The following is a 17,208-nucleotide window of genomic DNA, read 5'->3' on the forward strand; positions in this document are numbered from 1 at the left end:
ATACATTAGGTCGACATGGGTTATGTGGACAGGTCACTAGGTCGACATGCATAAAGGCCGACTTGGGTTAGGCCAACACCGGCATTAGGACAACGTGGGGTTTTTCACTTTTTTTGTCTGGAATGTCGACACAGTTGACGCATTTCCCCGCCTGTCTGCACGTCTGCTCAAAAAAAAACCGTGAAAAACCCCATGTCGACCTTCCCCATGTGTCCACCTAATGCTTGTGTTGACTTAACCCAGGGGTAGCCAACTCCTTTCCTTGAGAGCTACCAACAGTTCACGGTTTCTAGCCCGCCTCACAGATACACAGGTGCGCTCAATACTGACTGACACATTTTAAAAGATCCAGGGGGAGATAATTATTTCACTTGTGATTCTGTGTGGAGACCTGGAAAACGTTAACTGTTGGTAGCTCTGGAGGACTGGAGTTGGCTACCCCTGACCTATCCCATGTCGGCCATCATGCATGTTGACCTAATGCTTGGTGACCTAGTGACAATAACCTGGCGGCATTGACCTGTTTGCTAGTCTGTGAGTATACGCAGCCGATCACCCAGCTCTGAATCAGGCCCATTGTCTTATTTAGTTCCTTATACTAATTATGTCTGATCATCTATTTAGTTTGAGGAATGTGAATTATGAAGCAATTCTTCTGGACATATTACAGTTATTGGCAATATGTTTAGCTTATAAATGAGGTTTTTCATTTGATGTTTTAACAGACAAAAATTGGATCCGGAAAATTGATGGGGCCTAAGGGTGTTTCAGTTGATCGCAACGGGCACATCATTGTTGTAGACAACAAAGCATGCTGTGTGTTCATCTTCCAGCCCAATGGGAAAATAGTAACCAGGTTTGGTACCCGAGGAAATGGGGACAAGCAGTTTGCAGGTACACTTGATGGTAATATGTAGACCACCTTCTCTTGTCTTCTGTTCTCTATTTCCTCCTGTATGGTGTACACTGCTCATTAGCTCACAGTCATCTACATCACATTCCATTAAGGTGCATTCGTGTCCTGTCTGTATGCCTCCTAGTTTATACTGTACTAAAACATTGGGTACTTATGTAATATCTGGACTCCCGTTTTTCTTATGAGACCGCGTCCCCTCGCGGGGCTCGCTGCGCTCACCACGCTTTGGGCACGGTGGCTCGCTGCGCTCGCCACACTATATGAAATATACTCCATGCGTAGTTGGATAGTAGGGGTATGAAAAAATGGGGTGCATTTAACATGGGAGTCCAGATAATACATAAGTACCAAACATTGAATGCAAGTAAATACAATGTGAAAGGACACTTTCCACATTTAGTAATGTATGTGTAATATGATTAATGGAAGGTTAAAGAAATAATTGACATTCAAGCATTTTCATAACTATTAATTTCAAGCCAATTGTCTGCTTGTTACATATACATATATATTACATATACATTTAAGGTGTGTACACACTTGTACAATTTAGACTAGATTACAAATTAGACTATGTATACATTTAGACTATCTGCATACAATTTAGACTATATAGTGCAGATCTGCACTGTATAGTCTATGCAGCCAAGACTTTCTGGCTGCGATACGGGAGCGCGCATCGGGATCGCAAGGGTTAAAACCCATACAATCTGCATACGATCCAGATGAGATTTTGACTATATAGTCAAAATCTCATGCACATTGTACAACTGTGTACACACCATTATCCTTTTGTTTTGTTTATTTTGATTTATCTCTAGTACAGTCAATATATGTAGATTAAGTTACATTAACCCCTTCAGTGGTGGGGTTTTTTTTTTGGGAGCGCTCCATTAGAAAAAAGCACCACTGCCTCCCTGGTTCCGGGCAGCACCGCTGAACTATCAATCAGCAGCTGCTTGGACCTGCGCACCCGCACCCTGTCCCCGGCAGCTGGCTTGTCATAAGCCGGCGCCAGGAACTTCAATAGAAAACCCGGAGGGGAGGAAGGAGGAGGAGGCGCGGCGGAGGTGAGGGAGCCGGGCAGCGCCGAAGTGATTGAACTCAGTAGCGCTGCCCGGCTCTAAACAGTGGCAATCCCGAGAATTTTCTGGGCTTGCCAGACTGGACACTGAGCCACAGCCCGGAAAATTCTCGGGATTGACACTGAAGGGGTTAATATGAACCGAATTAACTGATTGTTACAGTATGTAGTCTTCATTGTATCTATTGTGTCAGTTTTGCAACTATTCTTATTATTACTACTACTGTATGTTAGTAGAACTTCAGAATATTGTTTCACTAGGGGACTACTGAACATGTGCACTTCTTCAGCATTGCTACCTGTGACGTTTTGCAATTATACCAACAAAATGCTTTAGAATCTAATCAGAATGGAACGCACTGTACTTGAGATAGTTATGAACATAAGGGATCATACCATTTCTTAGGATAGTCACAAATGTATCAATATTCTTTTTTCCCTAATGCTAGCTGATAATAGACAAAAGCATTCACACACAACAAATGTAAATACAGTACAATTACAACTCTTGATGTAATAAAGTAAAGGAGACTTTCTATATTTGAGAATGTGTAGCACTTTTTATAGTTTTAAATGTTGGTGCTTTAGTTTCATTGTTTGCAATGACATTCTATATCAAGTAATGGTGAAATAGTAAGTTCTGCCATATACACATGACACAGACTAGCAGAGACGTGTTAATTATCTCATTACAAGATGGTGTTAGCAGTATGACTCCCTGGGATGTATTGTAGTTTGTAGCTATCTGCGTCATTCTATCGAAAGGAGAAAGCAGAATTTGGGGTTGTCCACAGTAATGTCATAGGATCTTGTAGCCGGTTAGTTGTGGGCAAAAAAACAAAACAAAAAATGTAAACTCTAATAATCGGATGTGATACTTTCATAGACTGTCACAGAAGAATGACTTTTTAGTGTATTGTTGGCATATACAAGTTTCAGAACTTAGTAAATATTTCTGATTTGTTTTTTGTTTTTTTTTTATAAATGCTCTGCCAGTTTCTGAAAAATATTAAACAAATATATTCAATTTTGTCCCTGTTAGGACCTCACTTTGCAGCTGTAAACAGCAATAATGAAATCATTGTGACGGACTTCCATAACCATTCAGTGAAGGTATGTTATGTTTACAGTTATTGCCACCAGTAAAGCATCTATCAGATTAATCTCCTATTGCCATTCTAATATCTGATGATACTCTTATGCTTTTTTAGAAGGACGGGAAATTATTCTGTAGTATACAGTCCCAGAATGTTTCAGTAGTAATTGTTAATGTTGGTTCTTTTACTACCCAGAGTTTCAGAATCGAACAATACTTTTAATTTTATGCAATATTTAGTATAAAAAAGTAACATTCTAAAAATAATAAAATTCTATGAATAATAGTAAAGATTGCTAAGCTAAACACAGGAATATTACTACTGTTACCTATGTTCAGTGTTACTTAATTGTTCAACATATTTGTGATAGGATTTACGTACTATAGGTCACATAATATCTACTGCTGGGAAGTTTGCACTGGCCACTACAGAAAACGCCTATTCCTGGCTTCAGCACTGCATAGGCTTTGCTATTTTGGATTAATCAGCTGTCTCCGGTTTCTACCAATCACAGAGGGGCTAGCTTCCAAATCACCAGTGTCATATTTAATCCCCTCATTTGCATCTGTACATCTGCTCCGTGCCAGTTCAATTTGCACTTTACCCATTCTTGGCTCCAGAGTCAACAGTTCTGATTCCTGATTCCCCCTGTCTGGCACACACTTATACCCCTTTTAGACATACTACCTGGGAATTACCCGGCATTTTGACTTCTGGGTCATTTTCCCGGGTGCAGCCTGCACCCTTTCACACTTACCCTGTGCTAGATTGTGGCCCATCCATGTTTTTTAAAAACTGAAAAAATAAGTGCTGCAACCTGATACTTTCCAGGGGCCTAATACGCACAGATCTGTTTAACAGGGGGATATTGCTTTAGCGTTTGTGGAGTATCTGATCAGTGATCACCATATCATTTCAGGGATCCAACATGAATATGCAGTGGTTTAGTCAATATTGAAGGTAATAATACAAAACCACAGGCTTGCCCTCTGCATGGACATTGGGGAGATTCATTAAGCTGTGGACTATACCATGTGGCTTATTCTCCTAGATAAAGTGCCCATGTTCAACCAGCCACTAGCCCTAAGCCAGCATCTAATACATAATTTGCTCACCACTCCAGAGAGTGCAAGCAGATATCCACATACATTGCTGCCCTAGAACAGGATGATCCCGGAATAGTCTCCAGCACTCTACCTGGAAACATAATCCAGTGCGGTACAGCCTATAGCTAATTGGGGTATGAATCATTAGGTCACCAGCATGTTGGCTGACAGTCATTTAGGCCAACATGCAGGAAGGTTGACATGCCTAGGTCGACACGGGTTAGGTCAACAGGGTCATTAGGTCGACATGGGGGTAGGTCGACAGTCAAAAGGTCAAGGTAAAAAAAAAATCATGAAACACATGTCAACATTTTCCTGTATCGACCATTGACATCAACTTTCTGTCTATAGCGACCTAGTGCATGTCAACCTTTTCCATGTGTCAACCTATCCACTGTCAACTGATAATGGTTGATCTAGTCACTGTCGACTGGATACCCCCAGACTGCCTGTCCTTGTATATTATAATGTTCCTTTACATGCAGTTGTCACATGTATTTGTTATTTATGTTAATGATAGGTATTTAACCAAGATGGCGAGTTTATTTTGAAGTTTGGTTCAAATGGAGAAGGAAACGGACAGTTTAATGCTCCAACTGGAGTGGCCGTGGATTCCAATGGGAACATTATTGTAGCTGACTGGGGCAATAGCAGGATACAGGTATATCTTTGTATATATCTATTGTGCTTACCACATAAGCAATGGTCATTTATGTGAGCAATACACAGATGTAATTAGACTACAAATAGACAATGAGATTACTGTATATCACTTTTGGACTTTACACGTTAATATTTATTATAAAATGAAAATTTAGTGAGCGGCAGCAGATTCAGGCATTCCACTGGAAGAGGACAACTCTTGGTTTATTAATTTATTCATTCAACTTGAAGGAAGATTGATTGCTGTATTCCAGCTAAAGCTAGGAATGTAAATAGCTTGCATTTATTCTACCTGAACTGTCCCAATGTTTAATGTTTATAATGGGTAGAAGAAGCTTGGCTTTTAGTTCCAAGTATCCAATACCTTTACATAGACAAGAGTTTCTCACAGTATAGAACTAAAGAATGCTGATTTCTGGGGGGATTACAGCTCATTACTTACAATCTATACAGTACCACATATCCTGCTTCTATCTGTATGATTTATTTAAAACAATTTGGTAGGTGTACTTCTGTGAAATGTTTAGGCCACACCATAGACATATACTATGTGAAGTACAAGCAACTCTTGGAACGCAAGGGTATTTATAGTTGGTACTCACCGGGTCAGGCTTTCAACTACTATGTGCACGTCTTCCCTCCTACTCCACCTCCTTCCCTCTCTGAGAAGACCTTGCACTAAAACAGGCATAGGAAACCTGTGGTTCTCCAGCTGAAACTAGTCACAGCTTGCCCTGACACAGTTTTGCTATTAGGGAATGCTAAAACTTTGAAAATGCATGATGGGACTTCTAGTTTCACCATAGCTGGAGAGCAACAGGTTGCCCATGCCTGCACAAGACCGTTTTTTCAAACTGTGGCCTTCATACACAGTGAAGACAGGGCCTCCAGGTAGTGACTCCCACCACAGTTAAGGAGCCCATACACGCTCCGTTTTGCGGCAACTCCGTTCTGTGCTATGCGATGCGCGCTCTTGCGCATCACATAGTATGGTACAAAAAGTATGTGCTGCACATACTTTTTGTACTAGCTACACATCGCATCGGATCGCATTGCATGCACACTGCATGCACAAGGCATGCGATGCGATGTGTACTATTTAAGTCCCAAACAGATCCGTTAAACGGACCATGTATGGGCAGCTTATGTCCTGCTCACAAATAACAGTACAATATTCTGAAGTATGTCTTTGCTTAATCACTATAAGTAATCAACAGAACCAGACATTGAAGCTACCAACATTTTTATTACACATTTATTACTCTTGAAAATAATTTCATATACAGTGCATCTGGAAATTAATTTACAGGGCTTCACTTTTTCCACATTTTGTTATGTTACAGCCTTATTCCAAAATGGAATTAATAAAAAGATTTCCCTTCAAAACAGGTGCATCCTGTTTCCACTGATCATCGTTGAGATGTTCCTACAACTTAATTGGAGTCCACCTGTGGTAAATTTAGTTGATTGGACATGATTTGGAAAGGCACACAACTGTCTAAAACAGGTCCCACACTTGACAGTGTCTGTAGACCTCTGAGACAGGATTATCTTGAGGCACAAATATGGGCAAAGGTATAGAAAAATATCTGCTGCATTAAAGGTCCCAATGAGCACAGTGTCCTCCATCAACTGTAAATGGAAGAAGTTCGGAACCACCAGGACTCTTCCTAGAGCTGGCCGGCTGTCTAAACTGAGCAATTAGGGCAAAGGGCCTTAGATAGGGAGGTGACCAAGAACCCGATGGTCACCCTGTCCGCTACAGCATTCCTCTGTGGAGACCGGAGAATTGTTCAAAAGGACAACCATCTCTGCAGCAATCCACCAATCAGGCCTGTATGGTAGAGTGGCCAGACTGAAGCCACTCCTTAGTAAAAAGCACATGGCAGCCTGCCTGAAGTCTGCCTAAATGCACCTGAAAGACTCTCAGACCAGGAGAAACAAAATTATCTAGTCTGATGAGACACAGATTTAACTCTTTGGCCTTAATGGCAGGCGTCATGAGAAAGCCAGGCCCTTCAGTGAAGCATGGTGGTCACAGCATCATACTGTGGGATGTTTTTCAGTGGTAGGAACTGGGAGACTAGTCAAAATAGAGGGTAAGATGAATGCAGCAATGTATAGAGACATCCTATATGAAAACCTGCTCCAGAGCGCTCTTGACCTCAGACTGGGGGGACGGTTCATCTTTCAGCAGGACATTGACCGTAAGCACACAGCAAAGGTATCAAAGGAGTGACTTAAGGACAACTCTGTGAATGTCCTTGATTGGCCCAGCCAGAGTATAGACTTGAATCCGATAGAACATCTCTGGAGATATCTGAAATTGGCTGTGCACCTACGCTACCGGTACGTTCCCGCGTTAAGCTGGACAGTTGGGAGGTATGCATTGTCATTATGGGGTATTGTGTGTAGAATTTTGAGGGAAATAAATTTTACTTATTCCATTTTGAAATAACGATGTAACATAACAAAATGTGGAAAAAGTGTAGTGCTTTGAATACTTTCCAGATGCACAGTATTGTAAGGGTGGTGGTATTCATTACTTCTTCTAATGTTGACACCTGGTACACAGAGAAAAACATTTCCTACAGCTCTACTATGTCCCTTTTCATCAGACGACCAAACATCCAAACATGCTAAGACAACATAGCATACAGCACACGCTAAACATGTTTTAGCATGTCTGCTGCCAGAGGCCACCATGGTCTTCCGCAGTCTTGCGCTTGAGGGAGAATTGCAGTTGTAGAAATTCTGTGTTGTAATTACTATCACTGTAAAATAGGCCTCAAAAATAATTAAAGTACTGCCTAGCAATGTGGTTGAATATTATTGTTGATGGAAACTCCAACAATTTATTTTCAGATGGTCTTATACACATAGCGAGTATGCAGAGCAATCTGAATGATGCTAGATCGTTAAGCACACAGCGCTGCTCCGCACACACACATCGCTGTGTGCTGAGCGAGCTGACAGCACCAGTGTTCTCTGGTGAAAGAACACTGCTTATTCTTATTCTACCAACGATAGCGATATGCAGGGCCGCACATCGCTATGGCCCCTACACACACGGTGAAGTAGGGTAATTTTCTAAGCAATCTAGTCAGACCACTAAGAAAATGGCTAAAAATCGTTGTGTGTAGGCCCCATAACTCTATTACTATAACAGGTAAATAAAACTTATGTTGGTAAATAACCTTTTATACATGTTTTTTTCCCCTAAATGAAAGGTATGCTTCAGCTTAAGCTTATCTCTAGGTTACAAATTTAAATATCTCAGTTTATTCTTATTATTTTTCTCTATCACTTTTAGGTATTTGATGGGAGTGGATCATTTTTGTCCTACATCAATACCTCTGCTGACCCACTCTATGGTCCACAGGGTCTTGCCCTGACGTCAGATGGTCACGTTGTTGTAGCAGACTCTGGAAACCATTGTTTTAAAGTTTACCGGTATTTACAGTAAAGTGGATGGTCACTGTTTTGTGGATTTACTGCACTGGATATGAACCCACTGTGGCAAGATGGAGGGAAATATCGAAACCTTTGTCAGCCTGACTATTCCTTATTTAAACACCATACGATCCTGTTTACGTTTAAGCGATGACTCCTGGCTGTCAGATGTTGCATAACCACACAGCGGAAAAGGCATTTCCAGTGTAATATAGGACACCGTTAATGTGTGGCAGGAAATCTTCAAACACAAATGTAAAAAAACACTACTCTCGTGCACTTAGGTCATAGAACTCGTAAAGCACTAAGTCACCAACAGGATGCTTCGAGCTTCCACGGTCTATAATTAATTGTTGTCATACATTATTTGGCCAGCACTCTTCTAGACCCGTGTATTCTAGTAGGTATTGTATTTAAATATAGGAATAAAACCTTTGGTCTTTAATAACAAAATAGTAAATGTTCACATGTCTGCAAAGTAAAACTTTACAAACCGTTGTCACATTTGTAATAATGGCTGAAGTTTTCTGTACATAGTCCTTTCTTGTCTATGTGTACTTCTATTTATCATGTGGTATATTGATAAAGCATCACAAATGATATGCTGTTTCATTTCATGCATTTTTTTCCATATTTTTTTTTTTATAAAAAAAAATTGAAAATGGCAAAAAAAAAAAAAAAGTTTTTTTTTTAACAAGGGTTGATTATGGTTCACGAGAGGTTCAGAGGCATTTTCCAAGGCAATTATGCCCTATTAACAGACTAACTGTATAGTAAGGTTGCATGTTTATTTCCCACTGACACTTCCCCCCACATACAAAAATTGTGGTCTATCATTCCCAGGAGTGAACAGCAGGAGGATGGCAGTGTGAGGCCTTGTATGGGATTAGTAGCCATAAGGATTTTGTTCTGAGGTAATGTTACAACTGTTGTAACAACATGTGGGGTAATGATTGTAATTGTATATAAAGGGTTTTTTATTTTTGAAATATCCTATTTAATATAATTGATAGCAAAAATTCTTTGAAAGGGTTATGTTGCTACTTGGCCTGGATGGAGAATAATTGTAATTGAAGTGCTTTAAATAATTGGCCATATTTTGTGAGTCTGTTCCACTGTATTAAAGAACTACTGGTATTCAATGATTTTATACTTCTTAAAAATTGTATTGCCCATGAATGTGCCATTGAAATTGTCATGGATGTAATGGCCCCCCAGCGTACTCCTTCTTTTTATTTTTTTTCAATATATATCTCAGCCAGTATTAAGGCAGAGTGAGCAGGTGACTATTTCCATCCCTGTGTACCTTTCAATTGCAATACCGGTAAGATTATATGGGGAGAGGCATAAGCCGCGCTTGGCATACTGAGAAAAGTATATGGCTAGGGACCATTGCACCCATCAGCGTTCTTGACTGATTTGGCAAATAAAACATCAATAGTTAATGCAATTTTCTTTTTCTTATGATCACACTACAGTCAACTCAAAAGTGCAACATTAAACCTGAGTGGCAATACTGAAACTAAGGATTCCTTTATAGTATTGTCTTCCTTCAGCAATACAAGATGTAGAATGGGTTAGCAAATTTAGCCCTAATGGTTTTGTGTGTTTACTGTGCAAAACCGATATAAGGGGGTATGCAATCTGTGCCCAAACTTCAGTCTGAAATATTGGCACTTTTCAACAATTCTTGTTCTAATATTCATTTAACCTATTTTGTCTCTGTAACGTTGTTTGGACTGAAGCAAAAATCGGCACTATCGGAAAACCTGTGTATTGGCGAAACACAGGCCGATCCGTGTCTGTTTTCGATTATTTTCTGAAGATTCAAGTCTGTATGAGAGGAAAAGCCATCTAAAAATGGCTGCGTTATCTGGATTTTTGGGAACCAAAAAATACGGACAAGATTGTATAACCCCCTTAGGGGTAAATTTAATAGTCTGCACGATGCAGGTATGGGCGAGTTGGCCTGATCATTTAAAGGGGCAATCATTTAAAAGGGAAAAACAATCTAGTTCTGCCTTTTAAATGATTGCCCCTTTAAAACATTGGGCATCGTACAAGTTAAAACATTTAACCTATAGACGTATCTGTGTTACTTGTGCCCACTAAAGTTGGAATAAATCTGAGATTAAATGGTAAAACCACACAATGTTGTTTTTAATATTTTTCATTTCACAAGTGTCAAAGTTTACATTTTCAAAGAAGAACCAAATTTCAGCAACTCATTACACTGTACCAAAATAGCTCTGTAAATTCTACCGACATTATGATATCCAAGCACCAGTGGGGGCAGGAGCATCACTGATCTGAAGGATAAGTGGGGTCACTTGGTTGTCCATGCCCAAACAAAAATTTATGTTGTGCAAAAATAACCTATTCTTAAGCTGGGTACGCACTACATGATATGTTGTCCTATCCAGTGCATTGGACCAACATACCAGGCACATCTAGTGTGCACGCCTGACTGGAAGACCAGGCAAAAGACGGCATGTACTAAAAGAACAATATATAATTCAGTGTGTAAAGGACACCTCCCGTCCTGTTGGCTGGGAACACACATCATTAAGTGAGTTCCCAGCTATAGTTTTGGATTTTTCACTTAAGTATCCTTTATAATACTCTGGGTTTCAAAGACTTGTTAAGGGAGCCAGCTGAAGATCCAGGCACTTGGATACTTTTATTAAAGCATTTGTGTACAAAGTGGAAGTGTTGCCTTTATATAATAACCAATCAAATGCTAACTATAATTTTCCAGGATGTGCCAGAAACACGATAGCCAACATCTCATTGGTTACTATGGGCAAAACCTGCACTTTCTTTGTAAATATACCCCAAAGAGAGAACAAACGGCCAAGTCAAATAGAACGCGGAATGCACAAGATATGTTTTCTTCCAAGTGCAATTTATTCTTCTGGTTTAAGACATTGTTTCTTATTTTCTCCATCAGTTATGTTAACTTCTAATGAATATATTTTTCTGTTCATTTGTCTGCTTTTGATTGACCTTTTATGTATATTTTGACAGTCAGTCATGCACAGTATAATGTTTAATATATATTGTTGACATGCCTGGAACTTAATTTTTCATTTTGTTCCTATGTACATTTTCACAGTATCTTAATAAAAATGAATGGAAGTGGATGAGCAATCATTAAACTTTAGGTGGGAACATAACACATTTCACAATCTTTGTTCTGGTACAAAGTCTGTGACAGATACTACAAGTACTCGGGTAAATGTATAAAGCTTGGAGAAGGTGATAACGCTCCAGCCAATCCGCTCCTAACTCAATTTATATATTGGAGCTGATTGGCTGGTGCATTATCACCTTGTACATAATGTTCTTTAAGGGGATAGATACCACTTCCCCAAGCTTCATATATTTACCCCTCTGTTACAAACTGCTTTTTGATCATTCCCTTACATTGTAGTCTGCTGTGGTTTTTATTTCATTTATAGGATATAATGCTACCTAGAGTAATATCAGCCCTTCTTTCCCCATTTTATGTTCAGAATGCATTTGACTTTACTGCTCACCTACTTATTGTATGAACTAGAAATCACTTTAGAGGACAGATCTGTTTACATGCAGCATGTGTTCCCGTGTAACTTGAGCTGTAACAACGTGACCTGGTTAAATCACAGTAACAGCGCTGGCTATGGAAATAGCACTGACCACAAACAAATGCAAAAACATAACTTCATGGGATTTGGTGGTGTCAGTAAAAGAAAATAACATGGAATATATGACATAGCATGCCGCACTTTCTGGTCTGCTCACATTGTTATTGTTCTGTATATTTCTTTCTTGATTTCATGAGGGTAGCACTTACATAGATCTTACTACTCTTTATTATTAAGGACGTCACAACCTTTTCCCATCTTGCGTGAAAAACAGCATTGAATACTAGTAATGTAGTTTGAAACAGACGTTTGCTATAATTATGGTCATGAAGTTATTTACTAAAACCTAACTAAATAAATTGCATTTACATTAAAAACAATGTAACACTTTCATTGTTATGTATATAAATCACAAATTCAGAGATCAGGTGTGATTTTTCTGCTGAAGCTTTGTTAAAATGTCGAATTTTGTCATTTCAAAATATAATTCTACAATTCAAATGTCTACAAACTACAAAGTAAGAGCTATAGTATCAGAGTGAAGATTAAAGGGACGATCCTATTAGGTGCGGATAATTCCCACTCGCGAATCATCACGGCACAGGGCGCACTTTACGTTGGACTGAATTCACTTAAAAGTGGCCGCACCTCCATAGGGGTGCGAGCAATTTTAAGCAAATTTTGCCCAGCGAAGGGTGCAAGATCGGCTTAATTCGGGTGCCGTTTTCAGCATTTGAATGGCAACTCGCACACCCTTCGACCCGTAAGGGTCTCTCACGGCACAGGATTATGAGGGGAAGAATGGTAGACCACCTCTATGACTTTACAAAGCACACTGACCACTAATAACAATAACATCAGTCCAACAATGAGCCGCTATACTCCCTTATCCTTTACAGGATGGTGAATGCTATAATGTTCTTAAGAGACTTAATATTCATTTTATTGCTAGTGTAAGAAACCAGCGGCTATTTAAGCTTCTAGACAGCTTCCTGCTGTGGGATTTGGCATTTCAAATCTCCTGTTTCATTTTACTATTTTAATACAACGCAGCTTCCTGTTACATGAATAGCAATGCCATTGTATGTCAAAACACCTATCTGCTGTCTGTACATATTTCTGTTACCTAGAAAACTTCAAGGGGATATATCTTCTACTCCATAGTGAAGCAAGATAGAGAAACCATGTTTTGCTCACAAGATATTTAAAGATGTCCCATTTTACTAAAGGTATACACAGACCATTTTAAATGTAAATTAATATGTAATAATAATATAGTAATAACACAAAGTGCACCCTGTTGTTTACAATGTGAAATAAGGCAAATTAAAGGCTATATAATACTGTCCTTATTTCAGCAGTCATGTGTTGAATTGACGTGTATGGTCACTCGCTCACGGCTGCGTTACAGCAAGAATCTACGTCCTTGGTGTGAGGAGTGGGCTGATGGTAGGTTGGGGGGGGGGGGGGGGTATAAACCAAAGGACATAAATTTGATGTCTAGGCATTGACTTTGTGACAGGGGGTTCTGCTAGCTGTAAGGTGATGCTCCACCCCAGCAGCTGTGGGTTTCCACTCCTGGCAGATGGCTGTTGCTTACGCCTGCTCACTTCATAATATTGAAAATGGCAATCCCAAAATGGCCATCACCTCCTCTAGCATTCTAAACAACGGTCTCACCTGAGGCTGCAGCCATTCGGGAGATACATCTCTCCTACGTTGCTGCTCATCAGGCCAGCACTGCAACAGTAGCATGGAGGCCCGGGACAGTTGTCTCCTCAGTACTCCAGCACCGTGCGGTCTGCAAATCCCAAAGATGTTGTTATTCTGTTATTATTTCTCTTTGATCTTTGTGATCACTTTGGAGAAAAAGAAAGAAAAGGAGAAAATGTTGGACTGTTAAAACAAGGGCAGTATTACAGTATATATCCTTTTATTTACCTCCATATTGTTGACAACAGCGTGTGCCGCATTTTGTAGGATATTAACTTGTACTTTACATTTAATTCTGGTACATTGATACAGTAGCATCTAGTCACTGCTCTGTGACCTGTTACAGTGTGCCAGGGGAAATGTTAGTTTAACCTCAGTTTTTTCAGCTATTCTATTTTAACTTTATTTTGGGCCCATTCGACATATTATTCAGGATAGCAGTAATATACACACAGTAAATGTCTCCCATTGGTTTATATTTATTATAAGTTGGGAGTATTATTTTACATAGGTTGTTGCTATGGGCAACCAATCAGAAGCTACTTATTTATTTAGCACCTTCTAGAACATAATAGATAGTATGTGAATGGTTGCCTATAGCAACATCCCGTGTGAAATAGAACTTCCATCTTAGTAAATTTCCCCCAATGTGTGCAGCTCTGATTAATTTTTGTGTGTCATATTCAGTAGACCAAAAGGGCGTAATTCATGTTTGGATCTCGATGGAGCAATGATCAGCAAACTGCACATGCGCTGTGATTGCAATATGCATACAAGAGGGTTTCGCTGCAACTCTGCTTGCACTAAGAATTTTGTCACAGAGTGAGTGACAGGAAGATGCTGTTTGAAGGTGTAAACAGGAAGTTTATGGGGAGTGGTTGGGAAAATGTAGGTGTGTCATGACCGTTTTTGGGGCACGTAGCTTCTGATGGCTGCATGATCGTATGCACACATACATGTTGGCTGAGTCTCTTCTGCTGTGGCCAGTCTGCATAGCTAATGCTATACACCATCCCTTAGGGTTGATGTTCTTAGTAATTGCGTATAATCTGCTAATGTGTACACAATTGCGATTGAGCTTGCAATGAGTCCGGTGGGTGTCTTTACATTCTTGGGCAGCGTCTTTACTTTCCAACATTAGCAGCTTTGCAGCCCTAGAATATCACAACTACATTTGCTTACAAACAGGAATTAGGCCTAGAGTTCTAGACTGTGAAGGACATTGAACATAATATTACATGTTTTCTGTGTTCTGCCTGCATTTCTTATGATCCCATGAAATGACACAAACCTGTATAAAAAACCATGATAAAACTGTACCATTCCATAAAACAAATGTCCCATCTATACTGGAATTCCTGTATGAATTCATCATAACACAACATGTCAATAAATAGCTGGATTGTACCCAATGCCTCCATGAAAGTTATTTGCAGTACGTATGCAATCAAGTTGTTCACAAGCAAACATTTACTTTTAGGCACAGCTCTGGAATGCTCTAATGTACTGGAGAGTAACAGTATTTATAACCTACCGCTGTCTGGTATTTCCCTACCCCAAATTATTGTCATTTTGTACAACCATTACTGCTTCCCTTCCTTATGAAATTTCACTCCGCAGTCTTCCATACTTACACCAGCTCAGATCGCTGTTTTATTGCTTTCATCTCAGATTTTTTATCTTCACAAACTCTTCGTCGACATGCTTCTATGTGGCCAGGGACCAACCAAACCAATGTGATTAACACTCCATGCTGCTGCCTGCACCATATTTAAATAGACAATAGGAGGTCAACATGAGTTTTTCACGTTGTTTTTTTTTTGAGCTGACCTGTGCCTACAGGTGGTATTTCATGCCCCACCATCCACTGCATCGTGTAGGGAGAATAAAATAGTGTGCCGATCATAGCAAGGCACCGTGCCCCAGAGGGAATGCAGTAAACTTAAGGTGCCCATACACTAGTACGATTCCGCCCGATTAGTTACTATTACTGTATATCCATTTTACATGGACCTGTAAGTAATGTTTTCATAGGATGCATTATTAAGGACTCACATAACAGGTTTTTCTACTCTGAAAGAGTCAAGATTCACAAGTTTTGTACCGAGATCTTCTGCTAAGATGGTTCCAAGGTTTGTCAGTGCAGAGCATAAAGAAAATCAATAGGAAATATGTAGTTTTTAGCTCGACAAATAGGTCACATACAGGACACAGCATGTCAGCCATTTTGATACATTTCACCAGTTTAACCAGTTCACACCCTGAACAAACCTAGGTCAACTGAATAAAAATTTTCTATGCATACACAATAGAGTAGTGGTTATTAGCAAGGGTGCTGGATGACTGGCCAATAATTGGGATCCCGACAGTCAGTATACTGACTTCGGAATCCCAACTAGCATTGCTTGGTATACTGACTATCAGGATCCTGATTGTTGGGAAGTCATACCACACCCATTACCAATATGCTGAGATAAAATGCCAGTCCATGCACTGGTAAACACCATCATCACCAAGAATGCAGGGTTACTTATTACACCAGAATAAGGGTGTTACTTTGGCAGACTGGGTACCAGCAGGTGAAACAAGAATCAAAATTACGACAAAAAATGTTAAATGGGAAAGAATAACAAGAAAAGAGTTGTGTAAAATGGTTTTATCCCCTACCAGGACAACACGCCAACCCATACAGCTCTCTCTCTCTGTGAAATAGTTTTTGGCTGATAAAAAGATTGCAGTGGTTATGCACCCTAAATTCCTGCCAGACCTAGCTCAGTTACACCATATGTATCAAAGCTTCACAAGAGATATTGGGCTTAATTCAGACCTAATCGCTGGACTGCTAATTTTTGTGTGTCCCCCCCCTCAACTTCGTTCCTCAGGGACCCCGAACAGTGCATGTTTTCCAGGTCACCTCACAGATACACAGGTGCACTAATTACTCACTGGCACCAGAGCCGGCCCTAGCCTAATTGACACCCTAGGCAAGATTTTGTCTGGTGCCCCCTAGCACCACCACTAGTTCCGCCTCTGACCCTTCTCCCCTTTCCCAGCACCATCAACCCTCATCATAGCAGTCAACATTTTGGTGCTCCTACCCGCAATATTTTAAATAGAAGCAGTGCACACATTCGGTACGCAGCCCAAACAGGGGTGTGTTCTTGCTGGGAAGGGGCATGGCCACACAATAGTACCCACAATTCAAATTATGCCAGACAGTAGTGCAACTTTATTCACATTATATCATGCGATGGTGTCCATTATTCACGTTACAACAAACAGTAGTACCACTTTACCTTATATACATTACTCCTCACAATATTCACATTATACCCTTAGAAAAAAATCCAGAGAATATATTGTATTTTAAGCACCTCCATGGCCACGCTGCAACCCAGCACAAAGCAGCGTTTGCTGGGCAGAAGAGAAGAGCTGCAGCTGTCACTTAAGGGGCTGGGGCCCGGGGCCCCCACTGGGCCCTTCCATCAGACTTTGGCCTGGGTAATTTGTACCCCCTACCCCTTTCTCTCGGCACCCCTGATACCACACA

General features: G+C 40.1%; 1 protein-coding gene across 4 annotated transcripts in view; it reads left to right on the forward strand.

Annotated features, from left to right (window-relative positions):
- TRIM2 (tripartite motif containing 2) overlaps positions 1–15,065 on the forward strand; it is a 121,450-nt gene extending 106,385 nt beyond the window's left edge. For 3 of the 4 annotated variants that reach the window (XM_083171860.1, XM_083171866.1, XM_083171851.1), the window contains 4 exons: positions 726–906; positions 3,043–3,113; positions 4,724–4,864; positions 8,180–15,065. In XM_083171860.1, coding sequence (XP_083027986.1) covers positions 726–906; positions 3,043–3,113; positions 4,724–4,864; positions 8,180–8,332 — 546 coding nt within the window. In that variant the 3' untranslated portion in view covers positions 8,333–15,065. The remainder of the gene's footprint in view (positions 1–725; positions 907–3,042; positions 3,114–4,723; positions 4,865–8,179) is intronic. The other variant, XM_083171875.1, reaches the window with a different exon arrangement.
- The last annotated feature ends 2,143 nt before the right edge of the window (positions 15,066–17,208 follow it).

Source organism: Crinia signifera, chromosome 1 (assembly GCF_055691185.1).
Source record: "Crinia signifera chromosome 1, ASM5569118v1, whole genome shotgun sequence".
NCBI classification, from domain to species: Eukaryota; Metazoa; Chordata; class Amphibia; order Anura; family Myobatrachidae; genus Crinia; species Crinia signifera.